General features: G+C 30.7%; 2 protein-coding genes across 2 annotated transcripts; one reads left to right on the top strand and one right to left on the bottom strand.

Moving 5' to 3' along the window:
- Positions 1-792: 792 nt before the first annotated feature.
- Positions 793-4,379, bottom strand: LOC100576637 (trypsin 5G1). Its single transcript, XM_026441435.1, has 7 exons — positions 4,095-4,379; positions 3,233-3,339; positions 3,054-3,163; positions 2,822-2,963; positions 1,781-1,894; positions 1,507-1,690; positions 793-1,143 (listed from the first exon to the last, which is right to left on the bottom strand). Exons 1-7 carry the CDS (start codon positions 4,234-4,236, stop codon positions 1,040-1,042), a joined length of 903 nt encoding a protein of 300 aa, XP_026297220.1. The 5' UTR covers positions 4,237-4,379; the 3' UTR covers positions 793-1,039.
- Positions 4,380-12,164: 7,785 nt separating this feature from the next.
- Positions 12,165-15,010, top strand: LOC724565 (trypsin-7). The gene is made up of 6 exons (XM_016912939.2): positions 12,165-12,349; positions 12,484-12,572; positions 12,669-12,804; positions 13,340-13,453; positions 13,752-13,901; positions 14,604-15,010. Exons 1-6 carry the CDS (start codon positions 12,242-12,244, stop codon positions 14,748-14,750), a joined length of 744 nt encoding a protein of 247 aa, XP_016768428.1. The 5' UTR covers positions 12,165-12,241; the 3' UTR covers positions 14,751-15,010.
- Positions 15,011-24,513: the final 9,503 nt, after the last annotated feature.

The following is a 24,513-nucleotide window of genomic DNA, read 5'->3' as shown; positions in this document are numbered from 1 at the left end:
TTGGATCGTGTCTGCGATTTAATAGGATTATTGCAATGGCCAGTCGAAAGCTATCAGCTCACGGTGCGATGTCTCGAGGAGGCTCGAAATTAAACATCTCTCTCTTTCTCTCTTTCGTTTTCCTTTTCCATTCCATTCCGATGTCGTGCTTGGTAACTTTTCTCCCCTGTTTTATATTGATTTCTATCGATTTCATCGTACAAGAGCAATCGATATTTTATACACTTTTCTCGGAATAAATCACTTTATCATATTTTTAGGGAAGTTCTTTCATTTCTATCATTTTTCATATCCAAATTGAAATAAATAGGTTAAACAGTGTTAATTATATTGATCTATTATTTGATGTATAAAAAATATATTCTGTAATAATTTCTTTCAAGCTTTTCTTTATTTCTCCTGTTACTATAAACATGATTTTATTATATGATAAATATTATTAAAAAAAATATAAATGGTAATATGGAATTTTTTTATTTCAAAGCATCATTCTTGCTTCTCAATAATTACAACTTTAATGTAAATTTAATATATGATTTGCAATATTGTCAATTTTTTAGAAATTTTGACAAATTATTTTATTAATTAATTATACAAATGATACGGATAAAATAAATGCAATTAATCTGTCGTATTATATATTTTTATATCACGTATTCTTATTAAACCCTTATAAAGAAATTCCAAATAATTTCAATATTCCTTTCTCTTCTTATTTTTACTTGCAAATTATACTTCCTATAGCTCTTCGCGAAAGAAGACGGAGAACAAAGAGACAAGTTACACATTTTATACGATTATATCACATATCTCGAATAGAATACATTTATTTCCCTCGTAAAGTTAATATACATTTCCTCCAATATTTTAGCATATATTTAAGATTCAAGACGGTTCGTAGACTGTTCAACATACAACTATATATAGAAACTCAAAGTTCTTTGAGAATATTGTAAAGGAAGACGCATTGTAATGTAGCAAGTATTATATAGAACCTTACAATGCATCCCAAGTCGCTCGATAATCCTCAAATAAGGAATCAAAGTGTACCGGTTACATTAGCGATCCAATCTTTCACTTCCGCTATGGCCGTGAAAACGGTTGGATACTGCCATTCGCAAGACCGACTCCAAGAGGTAATACCTACAACATCATCCATGATTGAATATTCAACCAAAATAAAACACGATTGTTATTTACTTTCAACAATGATTTGTCGCGAACATATCGAGCTCTCTGCTAATTTTTCTACTCAATGCTTGCAAAATCACTATATATAATTAATAATTTAACTATAACATTCTAACTTGATTCTAACTCTTTTAATTAAAACTTCAAACTTTTGATCATTAATTCCCAAAATTAAAAATTTAGAATCTTCCAATGACAAAGTGATCAATGATAAATTTTTATATAATTATAATTCCTAAAATTTTTATACCACGGTATATGCAACATAAACGAACGAGAGAAGTAAAATTTTAATGAATGATTAAAAAATTTCACCGAATAACGCGCCGTGAAAAATAAGAGGAGATCCGGAATCCCCGACGCAGGGTCTAGCGGTGTCCGATAAGGCGCAAAACATCCTGTTTGTTATTAAGTCGCCACCGCTTGCCTCCTCGCAATCCTGGTTATTAATTTTCCGCATCGTGGTGTATAAAAGTTCGTTCGAGACTGGGCCCAATAACTGTGACAAACGATCGTGTTGGTGTAATATGCTCGATCGAAAACCTAGCCGCCTCTCTTCCACCCGAAATATCTTCGCGTGAGTTCTTACCCTGGATGCACCCCAGCCGAGAACCAGAACCAGGGAATCGTCGTCTATCATCGAATGCGTTTTAGGCAATTTGATGGGTTGTTTCGTGGTGTCGTACGTTATCCTGTCGGAGAGCTGCGGCGGCCGATGTCAGAAGAAATATTACCGTACACGTTACGACAAATAATAAATAGTGAATCTAATCGATCGATTTATTTATAGGCGAGATGGAAGAAGTATTTCGCGCGTTATGCAATTTTTTTTATTGCAGGCTTTTATCGTTTGAAGATTTTCCCGTTCGAGATCAAGGTTTATTCGAAATCGATCAATTTCTGATCGTAGTGGAAGAAAATTAAAAAGATAGATTAGAGAATTAAAGTGAACATGAAATAATTTTACGATTTTAATTTTTAAAATCTTGTTAAATGATATATCAAGTATCATTTTTTGAATGAAATTGAATTACAATTAACTATCACAAATTTATCAGCAATTAATAAATAGTATTTTTCCCTTTGACAATAATTAATGAAATATTTAACAGAAATTTAGCCTTATTAAGAATTCATAATGGAAAAAAGTGAATTATGAAATAAGAAATCCCCGATGAAGAAATATTGACAAATACGAACGAATACGTCAAAATATATATTTTCTTGTTGAAAAAAAATCCGACAAAAATTGGATTTGACGAACATAAAAGCGAACAAATATATAAATTTCACTTGTATCACATTGTACGGAACATAGTTGCGTCCAAGCATTTCTACGTTACGTTTATCATTTGCATGCTATAATTAGATTCAAGTATATCTAAAATCTACCAAAAAAAAAAAACTTCATTAGAAAAATACTTTTTTGCAAATGCACCCAAAAGCTAGACACTCGAAACACACTTTTCTCGAGAAACGCGTAACTACACCGTTTATTAATTAAACCTTTCGGCGCGCGTGTTTTCAACGATCGTCTCGAGAAGCTCACGACAATTGCGACAGGCCACTAAATGCTCTCTTGAAGCGGACAGACACACGCACGGTAACGAGACAAGCGAGAACGTATTACCTCAACGAGGCCGACGTCGTAGTCGTAATTAATTGCGTTAAAGGCGGGATGAATCGCGACACTTTGGACACCGTAATTGTCACCGCCCTCGTAATAACGCGACGTGCCCGCCCTCACGTGGAACAGCTTCGCTTGTTGTACGCTGTAAAGAGACGAGAGAGAAAAAAAAAAAGATATACGCAATCGAGACGCGTACACAAATCGCGTTCAGATACGAATGTATTAATCTTGCCTGAGGGCGCACTGCGCCGATGTTATTATCCACTTTTCCCCGACGATAGCACCGCCGCAGAAATGCTCGACTTGGTGACCGAAAAACGTTCCATTGTTCTGCAACGAAACCTGGGACGAGAGGCAACGATTCTCTAAATGTCAAATCGAGCGTGAAGATCGATCGCACGTTATACTAACCACAAATGGATATTCCTCTATGGCGGCCGTTTCCCCTCCGATAATCCTGGGTCTTACGAGTCCCGGAAATCTAGCTGACTTCGAGACGATTCTTTCTCGATAATCGGCTGTGCGACATTCAAATCAGGCGAATCGTTTAATGCGCTTCCCTCACGATATCGATCGGTTAATGAAATTAACTTTCTCCGTCTCTCTCTTAATTTTATTGATCGCGGGAGCAATAAGTTTGAATAACGAGTTGAAGAGTGTTTTTTTTTCTTCTTCTTTTTTAGTGGAGAATTCGAGAAATAAAATAATGGATGAACTGTTTTCGAAAAAAAAAAAGAAAAAATTGCCTCTCTCTCTCTGGGTAAAATTAAACGCGGAAAAATTAGTTTCTAGAATCAAATGAATTTTATACGCGTACCGCGAAGGATTTAAAGTCGTTATTTTTCTTTCTTTTAACACATTTTCAAATATATTTTTTAACTTTCCGTTCTTATCTTTGTTAATTGTATATATGCTTTTTCTTCTTTGCGAAATTTATGTTAAATGATTGTTATTTAATCACGTGTTTCAATATAGTCAAACGCGTTAATCTAATCACATCTACATTTATAATAATTTCAATCTTTTTATTTTAAACTAGACGTCTCATTTGATTTTTATACTTTGATTTTCTGAATAATAATAATTTCTAAATACATATATCTTTTTCTCACGAAGAATAATAATAACATCCTAATCCTATCTCCTCCTCAACTGTTTATCAAACTAATAATATTGAGAGAATTAACACGTCAAAATCAAAAGGCGAGACATTTTGTACACATCTGATACAAATGTATATTTAATAGATTTAATCGCAAAACAAAGGTCTTACTTGAACCGTGGCGGGAAACCGCGCAAAGTATGGACGAAGCGGAGAGCACCAAGAACAGCAATGCTCGCATCGTGGCCACATTTGAGGTCATCGAGGGAACCGGGTGTTCTTTATAAACCCGCAAAACACGTAATTTCTGCATAAACAATTTGTCGGCGGGATTACTGCCACTATCTTTCTCTCTTCCACTTATCGGCAAGATGCTAATGCTTTTAAGGCTATGACATTAAGGGCTAAATCGTCTCTCGTAATAAATATATTTTCAACTGTGTGTACCGTACACAGTTGGAAAATGGCTCAAGATATTAAGATAAAGTCGCAGAGCAATTAAGTGGGCAGCATGTCGCAACAAAGTCATAAATTGAACACGCTTCCTTAGAATTTACCCGCTTATAAAATTCAAAACACGAAATAACGCGTATAATTCGCTTAATCTAATTACCCTTTAAGCCCTGAATTAGCTATATATGATCCTTCTTATTATAAAATTAAACATATTCGAGCGATACTGTACGCGATAGAAGATAACTTTCTTCCGATCTGACGAAAGAATAATTTATAATAATATTAATAAAAACATTAAACAATAATAATAAAGGAATTAAACAAGTGTGATGATCTTTCTCTCCGTTTTAAATTTTCATCTACCTTGTTTCATTCGCCGCGCGAGTTTCGATGAAACTCGTTCAAACGAAGAGAGAATGTTATCAATGGTGCCGAGAATCGTTATATTAATATCAATATCACGTTGAGAGAATCATTTCGCCTATACCATCGACGATTATTCATCGTGGAGCTAATTGACCTGTGCAAATGTCGAGTTAATGCACGATCCACTGCCTCCATAAATACGTAACGCCCTGTGTAATTTCATCCTCCTCTGCTCTAACTCTGTCCTTCTCCTCCTCCTCCTTTTCTCTCTTTCTCTCTTTTTTTTATCAGAAAGCATCGAATTAATTATCCAGTGGACGATATTATCCCCCAAAAGTAATTTCAATTACGCGTCACGGTGCGCACGATGTCGTAAAACGAATCGTTAACAAGAGACAAACATCGGCCTGCCAACGACAGAACTGGAACGAATGAATTCGTGCCTCTCGCGTCAACGAATATCAAATAACGCGAATATTTATTATTAAATTAACATATATCTGGCCCGAGTTGGAAATTTGTCGCTGATCCACGTTCGAATATCCACTTGTCCTCGAATATAAATTAATTCGTTGGCTCATTGTTTCTCGATGCTCTTATTAACCGTTTCCTACCCTTTCCAATTGTAATTGATGGATCGATACGAAATCGCTACGTCCACGATTTATTTAATAGTTCTCAAAATATCGTCCGATCTATACTCATCGTTCGTTCATCCCATCTTTCGTTTATTCGCGAATGCAGCAACCGAAATCGTGGAATATTTTGCTTGGAGCGATTTTCGAGCGAATTATTATTTTATTACTTTAATTTCGATCTCTCATGTACGTCTCATATACACGAAATATTACGTTCGAAGAAAATATTTTAAACTGATTAATGCTTTTGTGGTTTATATCGCGTTTGTTATTTAATAATTTGCAATTAATTTATTCGATTTTAATTTATTCCATAATGAGTAATTTTACTTGTGATCATAAATATATAAATACATAAGAACAAAGATGATTGTTTTAATACAGGCTTTTAATTAAAATGAAAATAGAAATAAATGAATTAATATTAAGTTCTGGTAGATTAAAAAAAAAAAAAAAAAAAAGAACTTATTGCTTCTCAATTTAAAAAATATTGAAAGGATTAATTCGAATATTGAAGATTGCTCGACGAAAAGAGATATCTTAATTTTAAAGATATTATCATATTTACAATTGAAAAAATGAAAAACGATATAGAAAACTGAAATATATCCTCAATGATCATTGCATATAAACGTATATATTATTATTTCACGAATTTCTAAACTAATCTAATTCAGCTTAACCTTAAATTTCATCCCAACCAATACTAAAATATTCGCTTGGAAAATATTCTATTTTTAATGATTAATAACATTTTAACGTGAACAGCAAGCAACGAAATTAAAATCTCTTAAAGATTACTCAGCATTCTTGATAATATATATAAAAATCTAGGTTATAAGAACAGCTTCTTCTAATATAAATAAATAAAAATCCCTAAAAATATGGAACTATAAAAAGAATCACAATTATAACTCCCTTCGCGAATCTAATTTGAAAGAAAGAATAAATAATAATATACTGCATAGTATAAAAAAAAATCTTATTAAACTGATCTTTATTGTTGAATCTTTTTTTTATCGTGTTATCGATGAATCATTATTGATATTCGTGGAAGATGAAACATGGAGAGTTTTATCAGTTTTATAAACAATCGACTGAGAAAAATGGCAGACAAAACCTAACGTAATTGCCACCATTGAAACCAACCCTCTCGAACAGCAATTTAACAACGATTTATCGATGTTCCCTCTCGATGAGACAAAATTATCATAACGATTTTCGTAACACGTTGGTGTATTTCACCATTATTAATTCCAACTGGGTCCCCCCCTTCTATTCATCCGGCCGGCCAATTCGATTGAAAATATTTCAATGTGGGACGCGAAAACGCTCGAATTTCTGCGAAATGTGCATTCGTAATCCGACGTAGAATCCGTGAATCCGCCATAAATTTGGATAAACGTCGCCCTCCCCTCTCCCTGTCTATCGTTCACCGTAATTTCAATAATCGTATCGCTTCGATACGACGTACACATGTGACCAGCTTTCTCTTCCTTTTTTTCTTTCTCTCTCCTTTTATCAACGATCGCGATGTAGTCACGAGGCTGAGTCATGAATTGATTAAACGGTCGAACGATAAAGAGAGTTGCATTATCCTATTGCGCAACGTTGTCATCAACGGTGTGCATTGATTCGTTTCGCGTTTCGTGATCGATAAACGCTTTTCTTTGAAATTTCTTTGTAACATAAATTAATCACTTTTTGATTCCCTTTTGTAATATTGAAGTTGACTCTTCTATGTAAAAATTAAGCGATTCGAATGAATATCGAAGTGAATTTTGCGAATTGAAATGAAAAAAGAAAATAAATATAAATACAGTGTTAACGAAAATAATGTGTCGCGCATTTTTGTATAATTTCTATTCTTTTTTCTTTATTTAAATATTTTATCTTCGTATCTCTTTCGCTGATTCATTAAGATTAAAAAAAAAAACTACTGTTTAAAAATTTCCTTTTTTCAATTATTCTGCACTCGAGGAAAAGATGTGTTCTACGAATTTCGTACACATAGTCTGGTAAAGTACTCTCGATTCCACAAAAGCGTGTCTATATATACGTGTAACTATCCTGCGAATTATAATAAACCGGAAATTTGTAAACTCTGACGCCGTTTTCAAGAAACTCCCGTGTGTTTCGCACATGCGTGTGTATTCGTGTTAAGCTCTCCGTGCAATGCGTCGTAAAGACCCAAGTATTAGAAGTTGGAAATTTGGAAGAGATTACAACGAATTAACCGAGAAGGAAGTTCGCGTATAAGAGGGATGTTGTATTTATCCACGAAGAGAAACATCGTTCTATGAAAACCGTTATTTCGCAAGTTAAATAATGTGAAACGAATTTTAATTAAATTGTCGATTCATTTGGAATGTTCGTCGTTTGATAAACAAAAGAATGTTGATTGTTCAAATGACTTCTTGAATTAACAATATATTTATTCTCATCTCTGATCTTAATTAATTTATAATTTTTTAATTCTTAAATTCTTTTCAATATTATGAATATAAAAAAAAAGAATTTTACAAGAAAATTGCATAATATTCAATTGTATTCTTGGAATTTAATAGCTAAAATTTTGAATTTTAAAAATCAGAGTATAATTTTGAATAAAATATTAATTTAGATAATTTGTGTTAATTTTAATTAAATTTGTAAAAATTCATGATCTATATTCAATTTTTTCAATATTCATATTACACAATAACTATTGAATTTCTTTCTCCGCAAGAAATACCGTATTTATTACTACACCATACCAAATGAAGAAATCTCGTACCAAATAATATAATATTAGAACATTTGATTTATTTAACAAAATCAACAACCCTAGACTTAATTAAATATCAAACACTATCAATCTTAACCGAACGAAGACGATCCAAAATAAAATCCATTGAAAATAATCTATATAACTATAATTCGATACTATAATTCAAGGAAATTCATTCCCCCATGAATCAACTGCTCGCCACGAATCAATCTTCGAGTTCCAGACTGCTAGACTTTACATATCCGATAAATCTCACGAAATACTCTACAGAAATACTAACTCTTACTAACTCCTGATGAAACACGTCCCCAAACGTCGAGAGGGATGATAATTATACCTAAATTCTGCGTGTAAAAACAAAATTGGAACAATACGAGATGTCGTTCACGAAACGTGCAAAGATTTTACAGCACGATTAATCAAGATAGCCCTCGTCCTATCAGCGGGAGGGAAACGGACACAGGATGGAAATTTAAATGGTAATTTTCAGCCGGATTACACGTTATGGAATTATCCTTGGCCTCACTTTCATCCCCATGCCCGTACTAATGCTGCCTTATTTTCATTGCGTTCGTTCGCCCGTGTCATAAATAATACACGTTACTTCCTTTGCGAGCCGCATGCATCACATTTATAATACACCTGAGATAGGCACGTGTGTATGTGCCTTAACCCTCCCTCCCTCCCTCCCCATATATTTGGCCGGGTACGGCCATCATATAATTTTAACGCCACCGCCTGGCCTTTTACGTTTACGAGAGTCGTTTGGCGTTGCATTAATTCTCGCGTACGTTACGCCACGTTTCGAAACACGTGTCTGTATTCTGAAACTAGGGGCGTTCCGGTGTACGCGCCACTTCGTATTACCCTCGGGCTGAATCGATACATAAAACTATATTCCACGCCAAATTATACGCATGCATAAAATGTATTCATCAATTTCTATCTTCTTTTTGTTTATATATATATATATATATATATATATATATATATATATATATATATATATGTATCTTTCTTCTATTTATTTATTTTTTCTTTGATAATTAATAAGAGAAAAATTGTCAAAGTTCGAAAACATTCGATGATTATCTATTACATAAGAGATAGTTTTAATCTCTTATTTTCGACCTTGATCTTGATATCTCGATAATGGAAAAAATTTTTCTTACGAGTTAATCAGAGTTCTCTTTTTTACAGCTTTGAAGATATCCGAAAAAAAAATTATTGTTATTAGAAGCATATCAATATTTTAAAATGTATAACTAGTGGACTGGATTAAAAACACTCTTCACAGATTTTGTGCTTGAAATATATCAATCTCAACTTATAACAAGATACATATATACATATATATTGGATATTTCATGGATTCTTTGAAATTTCTCGAATATTGATATCGATATTGGTATTGATATCGATATTACTATCATTGTAACTTCCATCGTCAAATATTATTTTATATTTTATTTTCGCTGAGGACTGAAAGAACTATTTTACTTTTTATAAATATCCCGAAAACTATAAGACATTGTTTAATGAAAAAAATTATTCAAAATAATGTTCTCTACTTCGAAATATACATTAAAATCAAACTGACCCGAATTATCTCCTTCAATAATGCATAATTAGAAAAAATCAGTTCAAAAGTTACATTTATACAGATTTGGAGAAAGAACAATTCTATAAATTATTCGATATAAAATTAATCGTCAGATTATCAAATCGATCTTACCATGCTTCTATTTAATTTCCATTTAAATTAATTGATCTTATTTAATCATTATCACAACATTCACGAAAGCTCCCCGATCAAGAAATATGGCGGGTAAACATAATAATACACGCTGTGCCAAACCGTTCGCGTCCATAAACTGCGTTCATTGAATAAATCGCCTCTGCGTATCTATCTTTCTTCCCCTTTTTTTCTTTTCCTCTTTTTATCCCTCTCCTCCCCAATCTTTATTACACGTGACAAGATTTGAATGTGTTCGCGCGTGTACACGCAAGCAACGATCCAGCAACGTAGGAAAATAGGCGAAAACGACGAGGAAAAAAAAAAAAAAAAAAAAAAAAGAAAAAAAAATGATACGTTTTACCAGCCACAAATGGAACACCATTTGTCGTCGTTTCAATTGTTTTATTTCCGGGCAGGGGGTTTTTATTTACTGCGGAGTAATCGAAATTGCGGTTGGTCGTGGTAAAAATTATATAGAGAGCAAGGGGGCGAGCCGGAAACTGTCGCGTCTACCTAACGGGTAGGGGTGAAATGTTGCGTGGATAAATCGGTGCCCGATCCGGGGATCAAATATTATTTTTGCGTTGCTTGTTTCACGATTAGAAATCGAGCGTGAAATCCGTTCGAGTCGAGGACGAATTAAAAACAATGTAAGAAGTATCGCGAAAATGGATCGAGCTGGATCATATTCGTGGATCGATGAAGGTTGGATTGACGAAAGTTGTAACGAGAATAGAGTTTTTATACAAAATCAAATTTTTATAAAATGTAGCTCGAATAGAAATTTGATTTATTCCTCGAGTGTCGTAATTAAATGACTGTACTTTGAATATTTTGCGTTCTACAGATTTTTGCATGGTTTAATTTTGTATAAATACTCATAATCTAATAATTTAATCTACTATAGATTAGTGAAGACAGTTTCTTTATAGATGTTTTGAAAAAAATCAATTCTTTTTTCATGCTTTTAGCAAAAATTAATTTAGAATTGAAAAATAAAACGCGAATAAACATATTTATTATTGTGTACTTTTAAAATTAATATCAATATTGACATAAATTTTAAAAAGCTAAAAACGAAAGAAATAAAAATAGAAAAAAAGAATAATCGTACACAAGATATATATATTAAAAATATAAATGATACGATCATTTTTATTTTTAACTTTACGTTAATTGATATGATGAATCATTAAAGAATTTTTGAAATAAAATATATCAAAAATAAGATATAGGAAGGAAGATTGAAATAGATTGAAAGATTAAAATCGTAACAATATGAAAGAGTGATAAGAAATAATTAAAATTTTTGAGATAAAACACAGGAAGAAAGATTGATAAAGATAACAGACGATATGAACAAACGAGAAAAAAATTATCTAAAATTATTCAACTATCAAAATATATTATAAAAATATATTATATATTTTTTATAAAATTTTAAAAAAGCTCCGAGATTGTCTATACCAAAAAATACATGTATTTTCATGTATTATATTTTTTACTATTATATTCTTTTATAATTGTTGCAACTATAATTTTTCTTTATGCGTTATTCAACAATAAATATAATTATATATATAATTATATATTTTATATATATCGCGTTTTTTTTTTCAATCTAAATCTCTTAATATAATTTCTTTAAATCTCTCTAAATCTTGTTTAATCTAACACGTTATATAAATGAAGTTAAATTTTAAAAACGAAAGAATAGTAATGTAAAGAGAGATGTTAATACATGTTAATAGACATTACTATTTATAATGTTATTTATTGAATTTATTTTAGACATTGCATTACGATCGTATCTAACTCGAGAACATCTCAACTCGCTTACCAAAACTCCAGGTAACTTACTATCCTAATCGTATCATATGATTAAGACAACATCTATTTTCGTTACTGCTCAAGCGTTAATTAATTCTCACTTTGTACTTTTCTCTCGTTGTTACAACTTCTACCTTTCATTTCTCTTAAGAGATCTCGATTTTCTTCCTTCAATTCGCAAGATCTCCGTATGGAAAATGGAATGCATAAATCTATCGATATTTTCTTTCCTCTCTACTTAAAGATAGAAAGTGATCGATGATGAGATTTTATCAAGATCGATCTACACTCAGAAAGTATAAGAAAATAATTCTGAATCAAAAACGGGGAAAAGGAAACAAGAGAAAAGATAAGGAAAACGTGACCAAAGTTTGTCACGATTCGCGGTCTTCCACGAATCATCCTGGACAACGCAATCAGTGTACTATTTTAAATACCGATATCAAATCTGTCATCTTATCAGTTCCACGACGAACTTGATTGCTGATGAGTTCGAACGCCAGACAGTCTATCGGAAGCCATGTGGCGCGTATTGTTGTTGCTCTCCACGGTCCTATACATAACGCACTGTCTCCAACCCAGGATTATAGGAGGACATAACGCGTCCATCATCGAGTATCCGTATCAGGTGAATTAATCACAGGTTTACGCGACTTTGTCGCCAAACACGCGACCACCTCGAGTATAATCCAACCCGGCGAGTATAATCCTTCGGTATAATGTCGAAATATAACGAGCGAGGCAAACATTTCTCTGTAATAGGTGTCTATTCATTATATGGGAAAGCATCATTGCGGAGGGTCCATAATAAGCGAAAATTGGCTGCTAACGGCAGCGCATTGTATCTACGGGTACGTGGTTATACGAGTTGATGAAACCGTAAAGCGCGAGCAAGATTAGAGATTTATTAATTATCGTGCGAGCGATTGATGGAAATTGTTTTTCAGATTGATCCCTGTCAACTTTAAAATTCGTGCAGGCAGCATTTATAACAACAATGGCATCGAGTACAATATCAAAAATATAATTATGCACGAGAAATACAATATTTATACGTTTGATTACGACGTCGCTTTGATAATGGTACGTTTTCTTTTATGTTTTCGAATTTTTATAATAATTTTTGAAATTAAAAGTCATTGATAAATCCTCTGTAACTATTTAACTATTCTAATTTCTTATTTTATTTTACTTTTTTTAATTATCTTAACACGTGAAAATCTTTCAAATATCAAATATTATTGATTTTTGTAAAAATTTCCAGTCATTACGATTACTACGTTCTTATATCTATGATCGAAATTCTTTAGATATTGAAAATTATTTTAAATCTCAAATTTTATATTATTATTCTCGTTATATTTTTCCAAACTTGGAATATAATAATTTAATTCAATGCATTGAACTATTTTAAATTTATCGTACACGACTTTTCAGAGGATTTTTATAATTAAATTCATGGACCAGGCATTTCGTGTTAAACCTTATCAAATAATGATCGATCTTAAAAATTTCTAACACGATTTCTCGTATTATATTTAAAACAAATCCGAAATACGATTTAAAAAAGAAAATCTGAGAGGATCGTAATTATTTTCTCACAAATATTTTCTCTCAGCTGTCGACCCCCATAAAAATAAGCCCGACCACGAAACCGATCGCGCTGGCTCAGTCCACGACCTCGGTGGAGATTGGAAAAAATGCAGTGGTGACAGGATGGGGCTATTTGTCGGTAAGTTTTTCGGACATCCATTTTCATCCCGTGCATCCATCGTTCTGACAGCTGTTGTACAGAATAAACTCGTGTTTGACACACTGGCTCTGATACTTCAATGGTGACATTCGCCGAGACTGATTACCTACGCGAATTCGTGCAAACATTAAGGTTTGTTTGCCGATCGGCCGACAATGTTCGTTCGTCGAGACAAACACTCGACTCGTTCTCGTCGGCATTGAACGAGTTTCATAAACGATGCGCGTTTACGAAATGATCGATCGAAGATAATTGTCGATTATCTTATGTATTATAGGTAAATAGTAACAGCATGTCCGACATTTTGCAAGTCTTAACGTTGCCTATCGTGGACCAAAATGTGTGCAAGACAATTTTCAGTGGAATCAATACGGTGACAGAAAATATGATCTGCGCGGGAAGTTTGACTGGAAAAGATACTTGCAAAGTATGTGTTTCAATGTTCTTTTATACGATATCGTTTCTTTCTTTCGAATTAAAATGTCAAATGTGCTTCCATTTTTCTTTAATCTTTGATGTTAATTTAACATTAATGAAAATGATTGATTATTAATATTCCATGATTTGAATTTTAAAAGAATGTTTTAATCAAATATCTCGTTAGAAATTATATCAACTAAAAGTTAATATAATTTATTTTATTATGTGACAGATTATGTGCACATCATAATTAATAATTATTGATAAAGGAAGAATAGAATTGATTATTCTAACACAATTAAAAAGAAATTATTATAAGTAAAATAATTAAATATAGATTTTTTTGTAATTAATATAGATTGATAATTTTTCGAATTTTATTATTTATTAATTTATTCTAGATTAATTAATTTAATAATTCTAAGTAAAACTTTATATAGTTTACTATACTATTGAATATCTACTTAATTAATAAAATAGTTAAAAAATAGTTAAAAAAGTTATCTTTTTATCCAATATGTCTAAACACCGATTGTATTAATAATTCTAATTTCTCATATAAAATTTTAAAATTATATTTATAAACATTCTAATACTCATTATGAATGTGCACATGAAATCTATCACATTATATATATATGTGTTCCTAATATACATTTATTCCTTTTTTTAATATCAATTTTTATGTATATTTCAAAATTTATTACAGGGTGATTCCGGAGGTCCATTGGTGTACAACAACGTTCAAATTGGCATTGTATCCTGGGGCCTTAAATGTGCGTTACCTAACTATCCTGGTGTATACACGCGAGTGTCCGCCATACGAGATTGGATAAAGAAGAAGACAGGCGTATAGAATTAATGTCCCTCGGCGTACACTATATTACAGAAAGATTTATTTTTCTTCGCATTCGTGAGAGAGGTGTGTTGCACAGGCTTCTGTTCCACAGAAATGGAAAAACAACTTGCACTTTTTCTCACGTTCATAAATCTTTCCATCGAGAAAAAATATGCGAATAATATCCTTTTCGTGTAACAATCTTCAAAGCTTATATTTATAGGTGCAGCGTAGTACACTTTTTGCATTAAATATAAAACCGTATTTTACGTGTATAATATTTTAATATATAAATATAATTTGTTTTCTATTTAATTTTATGTTCATTTCTAAAATATTATTATTTTTTTATAATATTATATTTGATGGGCAGAGAAGTATATAGTGATATAAATCACAAGCATGTTTAAAATATTTTGAGAAATTTAAAAATATTTTAAACAATAACTTTTTTGTGTATCTTTTATATTTCATAGTATTAATATTTTCTTCTTAATTTTAAATTATGTTTAATATTTTTAAATAATTTATATTATTAATTTGAAAATAAAATTGTATAATTTAGTTTTTCATTGAATTTACCAGTGATTCTCTATTTTTCATTATATAATTATCCGATTTATTCTCATAAAATTTAAATAAAATAAAATAAAATAAAAATGCAAGTAACTATAAAAACATAATTTCATATTATTTATAATAGCAACCTATCATTAAATACCAAATGAAACGCAATAATGTTAATTATATTTCAAATAAGAAAAAAAAAAACAAAAGAAAATGCTACTAATTAAAAATAAATTTCTCAACAAATGTTTAACTTAGTTAAAAAAATATTATAAATGCAGTTGCTATTTTTGAAATGAATTTTAATATTTTCACTATCTGGATGCATTTGTATATGAGATTCGATAATTTAACAAATTAGATAATAAACTTTTTTAATCTTTCAATTATTATTGTTTACACGTTTCAATAACATCATGCAATAGTATAAACCTTAGATTTTCCAAAGATCCATGATTTGCTGATTCTCTGCCCATTATTATATTCATGTAGAATGGATCTTTTCACAAAATTAACAACCTCTGTCTATTCGATTATGATTCCAAATGTACTATCCTTAAGATCGATTGACAATTCTAATAAGAAAAAAAAAAAAAAAATGAAAAGAAACTAGACGAAGTAAGCGGATTCATCAATGAAGCTTATCTAGCAGACTCCAGCATCATAGATGCGGGAACATTCAATATTGAAAGGACTTCCTTTGCGAGTGTTTGCGTGATTTTGCTGCTGGTTTGCAAACACTCGAAATTTCAAATTGAAAGTAAATCCGCTGAATTCTAAAATTTACAGAATTGCAAGCAATTCTCTAATCGTGTAATTCAAATCCTCGAATCTGTGATCACTGAGTCTACAAAAATATAATATTTGTTTGTCTTCCTCCTATTTTCAGTGTCTCTTTTCTGGATAATATTTCTTTCATAAAATAGGAATGATATTTCTCAATGTTAAAAGAAGAAAAGGATTATAAGAGATTAAAAGAAACTTGGTTATTAATAAAGTTAGAATTTCTAGAGATTGAAAGTTTGAGTTGCTCGATATTGTTCGATATTCCCTGAGCAAAATGCAATTAAAATAAAAAAACTTAGAAATATAACTTCTACGGCTTAGTATATTCTTGTTATATTTATTTTTTGACTTATAAAGTTTTTGAATGCTTAAAAAAAAAAAAAAAAAAAAAAAAAAGAATATACCTTTTATATTTTATTTCAGATTGGTTTAAATTTTTCTTATTTTTTCATTATTTTATATTCGATTACTTGAATGTCAATTCATGTATAAATAACGTTTTTTTAAAAAACTGCTCTTCTAAAAAATATTATGCTAACATAACTAGAAATAAATATAAAAATTTTATTTATCAATGCTCTATCGTACTTTCGTGGAAAACGTAAAAAAAACTATCCTCTAAGTTATTACCATATTATATATTCTTACTATTTTTATTATTAATTACTTTTTTCAAGGCACTGTTAAATTATGAAGTAAAATAAAACATGAATAAATTAATAATAACAGAAGTTCCATTTACAGATATTACACGTAGATTTTGTTTACATTTGCATTTGTCTAATTTTACTTAAAATATTCGTCATCAACACGAACAAAAATTGTAAACAATTAATATACTGCAAACTCTTCGCTGTCATAATTGTATCCCGTTCCAACAATCAACGTTCCATCGTGCAATCAAGTAATCTCGTTCGAGGCACACTTTTCACCCGGAAGCGCAACCATCCGAAAACCGTTCGCTCATCCATTCTCCACCATTAAGCTTAATTCTCACGTTAACTCCGCGAACATGGAAATCGAGTTGGATTTTAAAACACGTTAACTGAAATATGTCAGTTAACTGGTACTTTTCGAAAGTTGCCAACTCGAAAATTAGCCAAGGTGAAACCAATTGTCATTGAAGATAACGACTAATTTGACACAATATTCATTAAAATACTTTAATATTACAAGAACGAAAATATTTATTATCTCTTTCAATTTTGAAAATTTATTTTGTACGTAATATAAATTTTAATAGCATGAAAAATATAAAAAATTAGATTGTTTAATAGATTTAAGCAAGTAAATAAATTACATTATCGAGCTATATATATATCTCAAATAGTTATAAACCAGAGAAGTCTATAACTATCTAATGTTAGCATAATATTTTTTTAGAAGAACAGTTTTTTAAAAAAACGTTATTTATAGATGAATAGACAGACAAGTTATAAACCAAGAAAAATATTATATAGAAATAAACGAAATCATATTGACAAAATATATCAATACAAAATCAGAAGTTACGAAAAAACTATTACATGATAAATCATAATTTTTTAAAAATCAAAATAAAAATATCATTTTGATAATACGTATAATGCGTAAAAAAAAAAAAAAAAAAAAAAAAAGAAATTTGAAATCGCGAACGCAGCCAATTAGCTCATATTATTTACTATAAAATTTATACTTGTATCGAGGATACAAAAATAAATTATGTAGCGAATAATAATGATTTCCAGGTCTCACCAACTTGGAGGTTGCTGCGAATGGAGACCCACCCTACCCGCACGGTCCCATCCACCCTCCATTATGCAAAAATTTATTTAACATCAATGATAAATTTTCCTTTTGATGTAAATTTGCAAAACGTTCAATTCTTGATCGTTGTACAAAACAAACAGCAAAAGGAATCTCAAGAAAAACCGAAAAGCTAAATCTGAAAGTAAAAATTGAATTAAATCTTAATCTTAATACAACTCTACATGAAACACAAATACACTACTTCGTACATACATCAATATTTTATATTATTACGAGTAAATATATAAAATATTAATATATTAATAAATTACGAAGTTTAAAAACAAAAAAAAAAAAAAGTACAATGCATTTCACAGAGAATTGTACTTATTTTATTAACCGTCACCATTTTTAATATCACCATTACCACCACCAAGCATTATAATTAAGCATGCATTTACATATATATTCTACTTTCTACAGTAACAAATCTACAAGCAATTCTACAAGCAAATCTACAAGCAATTCTACAAACAATTCTACAAGCAATTCTACAAGCAATCTACTTTTTAAAACTTTTCAATATAAAAATTTTAATAATCTTCAAAATCAAGTTTCATATAAATCTCTTATTCTCTTCAGTTCCTACCTATATATTAACTAAATCCTCATCATATCAACCACTTTAGTCCTAACTCTAAAAGTAGTAACTTCCTAATATAAAGATTAAGGAAGACTACCTTCATAAAAATCTTAATACAATTAAGATTAAGAATAATATGAAATATAAACATTCATTGTGGATTTTACACTCTATCCGAAACAAATAAAACTATACAAAAGACTAATACAAAATTTTATAAAATACAGTTTCTCTCCAATCATTACAGACACACATGGTCCCTACCTACATAGAATTTAAATTTTACAAAGTACAATTATTATACCTTTTCAATTCATTACAGACTCACATACTATCGCACCATCCCTACCTGCATAAAATCTAAATTTTACAAGATACAATTATATCTTTCCAATTCATTATAGACTCACACCCTAACACACTATTCCTATCTACATAAAATCTAAATTTTACAAAATACAATTATATCATTTCAATTCATTACAGACTCACACCCTACCACACCTACCTACATAGAATCTAATCTTATAAAATACAGTTATATTTTTCCAATTCATTGCAGAATCAAATCATTCATTATCACACCATTCCTATCAACACAGAAATTAAATGCATCTCTTTATTCTAAAGGAAACTACAACCTATCTACAGAAAAATCTATCTAAAAGATTTGTTTAGGGGCCCCTCCTATTTAAAAATAAACATAATGGAAAAAAAAGAGAGAAACATTAAGTAAAATATGATGAATGATGATTGATTTCATAATAGAACCTGAAACAAATCAAATTATAAATAATTAATAACACATAATTATTTATTAATCGATAATACAAAATTTTCTTGAAGTAAATAATTGCTCTCCTAGAATTGATATGATCTGAAACAAACTCAAATAAAGGATTAGCATAACAGTATAAAAAAATATTGTAATTTTCTAAAAATTCGTAAAATGATAAGTACAAAATGATAAATATAATGAACATTCACCATTATTGACTTCAAGATACTTCAAGATGAGAACAATTTTAATTCAAAATTTTAATGACTAAGTCTTCATCAAAGAGAAAAACAAATATTACAAATATTAGCAGTATTTTTTGCAACGAATGTAGGAAATATAATGTGAAGGGATGCTGAAAAAGAAAAAAAATGTAGTAGTCAGAAGGACTACTAAAATAAAAATATCTTCCACTCGATATGAATCGAATAACAAACCGTGAGTGGAATATTCATTTCGTATCGCAACACTAATAAAATAATATATCCTTTTATCAAATAAAAAATTTTTAAATCAACCGCGATGAGTGCTTTCTTATACTTGCAATATTAATTAATTTACATTTATTAAAAAAAAAACAAAAAAAAAAAAAAAACAAAAAAAAAACAAAACAACAAAGACATGGAAAATTCCCGGAAATAATCAATTATTTACGCAATGTTACTCTATGCACTCAATTTTAAACAACGCAACACTAATAAAAAATGATCCAAAAAAGAACCAATGGTCTCCTTAATGATTGCCATTGTACAATCATCCTTGTAGCATCTTTAGCTACTTAAGATGATTCAGGAACAGGAACGTTGAGTTCTTCCACAATTCCAGTGAAAGAAATTTGGGCATTCAATATTCGCAACACTACTTGAACAAACGCGAATCTTATTTTAACGCAACACTAATGTAAAACGCGATTCTCATTTTAACGCAACACTAATGCAAACGCGATTCTCATCTTAACGCAACACTAATGCAAACGCGATTCTCATTTTAACGCAACACTAATGCAAACGCGATTCTCATCTTAACGCAACACTAATGCAAACGCGATTCTCATCTTAACGCAACACTAATGCAAACGCGATTCTCATCTTAACGCAACACTAATGCAAACGCGATTCTCATCTTAACGCAACACTAATGCAAACGCGATTCTTATTTTAACGCAACACTAATGCAAACGCAACATATGTAACAAAGGACTCTAATTCAACCCGTTATTAATCAATCGCAACACTAATAAAAAACGCGATGCCCATGATGACTGGATCTGGATGATGGGCCGGCATGCAAACGGCCAGACGACACAACAACAAATACTACATATTACTAAACGAGCGCAGTGACAAAATAGTAACAATGACTTCCCATTCTTTGGATCCAAACAAGAACCAAAAAATGAGAAACCATTCGTTGCAGCCCCTCTTCGTGACAGTTTGTCGAGGCCTCTTCGGTCTTCCTCCTTCGGGCGCAATGCCCGCTGAAACTTAAATCTAGGCTCGAGACTCACTAATCGTAAATCAAAGAAAAAAAAGAAAAAAAAAAGTCTAAATCGCGGAAACTGAGTGCACATGAACGATTAACGATCTTAATGATCGTCCATCGTGCGCGTGCAGAATCTCGAGCTCAACGTTCGTTTCGAAATCTTTCGCGAACCACGACCGCGGAAATTCGAAAAATCGCATGAGCAAAGCCAAAAACGAGTGGCATGCTCCGCTCGTTTCAACCGGTTTCACTCTCGATTCTTCAAATTTTATTTATTTCCTGAAACAGATTGTCACGCGAAAAGCGCGCCTACCCGATCAGAGACTGTGACAACCTGCCCGGCCCTACCTACTTATAATTAACATACACACCAGAAAGTATACTACCTATCCTACCTAGCCCTATATTTAAAAAATAGCAAAACAGGCATACCAACACATTCATTCAACGATTCTCACACATAATACTCGGGCGCAAAATCCTACACTAGGGAAAACGTCCCGGGACGCCTCCGACACCCGAGCTTGGCATACTACTTGCACACTCTAACTTTACGTACCATTTTCCTGAAATCGATTGACGATGGCTAGCGATCATTGCGTACAATGTCATGATAATATGTGTATATCTCAATTTTAATTATTAATATTTATTAACAAAACAATATATCTCTTACGATCATCAAATTTGTTATATTTCAAAGTAAAAAAATCTAATATTGTTGACAAGTTATTGTTGTCAACAAATTGTAACGAGATTAATCATAATTATATTAAATATTTCGAGTTATATAGAATAACAAATTAAACGACGCAATTCCACAGCCTAACCACACACACAAAATGTGGAAAATACGTCGTGCACGATACACTAACGCATCGTCAATCGCTAAAAAATTTTTATTAGCTTATGAACTAAAATCATCATGCCCTTCGCCTCTCTCTCACCCAAGTAACACCTGGGCACGTGAGTGAGATCCTGGCAAAGAACACGGAAAGGATTAAATCTGAAAATCCTGAGCTAAAAAAAATCATTAATATATCTAACGGACTAATGTTTTCTCATTTTAGATTCGCTCATTTTATTTCAAACTTTAATAAATTCTCTTTGTAAACATTATGAATTCTTATTAATTTTAAAAAGCAAAAATATTGAAATAACAAATAAGAAATTTATTTTTGATATATTATTGAATTTATTATATTAAATTTAATTATATTAATTTATTATTATATGACAATTAAGAAATAATAGAAAATAATTGACTCTAAAAAGAATTTCAATGAAAATAACCTCAGGTGATCTCTTTATCAAAACATGGTTTCGAAAACGTAAATCTATTGCAAAAAATTTCTTGTTTCGATTCAGAAATCTACCTGTCGCGAAGTATCTTCTTGCACATAATGTTTCACATATGTTTTTTTACGGAAAAAATAAATATTTTTACATTTAAAATCATACTTAAGTTTATAACAAAAATCATTATAATTAAATATTACGATGAAATCGAAAATAAAATATAAATTGTTTATTAACATACCGATAACCATACCATAACGATAATATCCACTATCAATTGTATTGTATAATAATTGATATTTTTATTGTAACGAAGTCGGAGGATATCCGACTTCTCCACAATTTTCAATTCATTTCATTTTATTTCTCACTTATTTGAATTAATTTTATCCTTAATTTTTATCCATAAATAATATTTGTAATAATATTCATAAATATATTCATTCATTTTACAAATAATCATAGAGAAAATATTTTCAATCATAGATCAATCAAACTAATTATTCATATCATTCTATATATTAATAATTATTCTTTTATTTAATATATAATATAAAATATAATTATCTTTTCAAAAACGCGACGTGCAAGAAGATCTATCCTGATCTAATAAATAAAATACAAGAAAAATGTTACTATTCACGAGTATATAATATATAATAAATACCCGTGGTCACTGTGCTCGTGCAAAATTCTACGTATACAACCAGTCATCCGTGTCGATACGGACCTTTCGTCCTACGACATGATTGAATGACCGGAGGAACATAAATGCATGCGACTCACCAATAGATGCGAAGAATCTGCATTGTCGTGGTCCAAGATGTCATCGTCAAGTAGTCATCACGAGGAAGGGAAAACTGTAACCAAACATGAAACAATACCATTAAAATTCTGATTATTTGAAAAAGTTGAAGCAATTAAAAAATATATAAAAACAATTACCTCTTCGCGTGATGGATGACCGCCCGATTCCTCAAGAAGCACTGACTCTACCCTGTACCGAAAACGAATATTCAATAAAATAAAAAAATAAAAATAAAAAACTACTAACGCGTCGATTTCAAATAGAAACGGCGAACAAACACTGACTCTAGTTTCGCGAATAATTATAGTAATTTAATTAGAGCTATTGTGTGCTCTAAATATTAAAAGACTATTACGAAACAAACACTGAATCTATCGATCGCATTGCGCGCGATCACAAATATCGTTTAAAACTGAAGTCCGAGAAATGAAGACCCTCTGGCATCTTAAACAAAATATAAAATATTACGTATAATTACGAGTATTTAAATGATATAAAAATATTCAAGTAAAAATATTAAAAAAAAAATGTCTATTAATTTTCAAATTTTAATATAAATAAATAATTACCTCTTCGCGTGATGGATGATCGCCCGATTCCTCCAGGAACACTGACTCTACCCTGTACCGAAAACGAATATTCAAAAAAATAAAAAAAATAAAAATAAAAAGCTACTGACGCGTCGATTTCAAATAGAAACGGCGAATAAACACTGATTCTAGTTTCGCGAATAATTATTTAGTAATTTAAGTAGAGCTATTGTGTGCTCTAAATATTAAAAAACTGTTACGAAGCAAACACTGAATTTACCGATCGCATTGCGCGCGATCACAAAAATTTTCTGGAAATAAAGATATATTATTAATGGGGGGAGGGGGGATCTACGTAAAAAAAAGCAAAATATTTTTTCCTCTTTCTATCGAACATTTGTTTCAGAAAAAATTACCGCTTTTATTAAAAACTAAACAAATCGATTATTATCAATTTTGTATGAATTAAAGGATTTAGAATATATATCGTTAATGCAAGATTATAAATAATTATGGTGAATGTTCATTGCACATATAAGATATATGTAAAATATATATGTATAAAATATACCTTTACGTAATGATAAAATATATCATATAATGATGATCGAATAAATACAAAATAAATACATAAATACATACAGTACACGAGCAGAAAATCAAGGTTCCCGTTGAGAAAATATAATGGCGTCCATGTTGGAATTTTTCCCGCCTTTTTCTCGGCCAACATACAGGTCCGATACGGGTAATAATCTGTACAAAAGAGAACGAGAATTTTCAAATATACGTATGAAATCTATAAAATTAATCGGCCATAAATAAAAGTAAACCAGTAATCAAACACAAATTTTATCTTGAAAAGACAGAACGTGAATTAATTAGCACTGTAATCGTCAAATAAACGAATAGACAAAAGGGAATTATTTAACCTCAAAGGATTGCCAAGCATAATAATAATGGCGTATTTATTTAATAATAATAATAATAGAAATGATAAATTAAGAAGAAACTATGTATGTACTACGCAACAAAGGAATCACAAGAAAAAGTAAAGTTTCTAATACGAATATGGATACACAATGACGTAGCACAATTTCGGTTAACGAATTTACGCGGGAGGAAGGGGGAGTGAGATGCGCGCGTCGCCTGTCGAAACCTGT

This window comes from Apis mellifera, linkage group LG6, assembly GCF_003254395.2.
Source record: "Apis mellifera strain DH4 linkage group LG6, Amel_HAv3.1, whole genome shotgun sequence".
NCBI classification, from domain to species: domain Eukaryota; kingdom Metazoa; phylum Arthropoda; class Insecta; order Hymenoptera; family Apidae; genus Apis; species Apis mellifera.
Note: the sequence above shows the minus strand (reverse complement) of the source record. Positions and strands in the feature narration are given on the sequence as shown.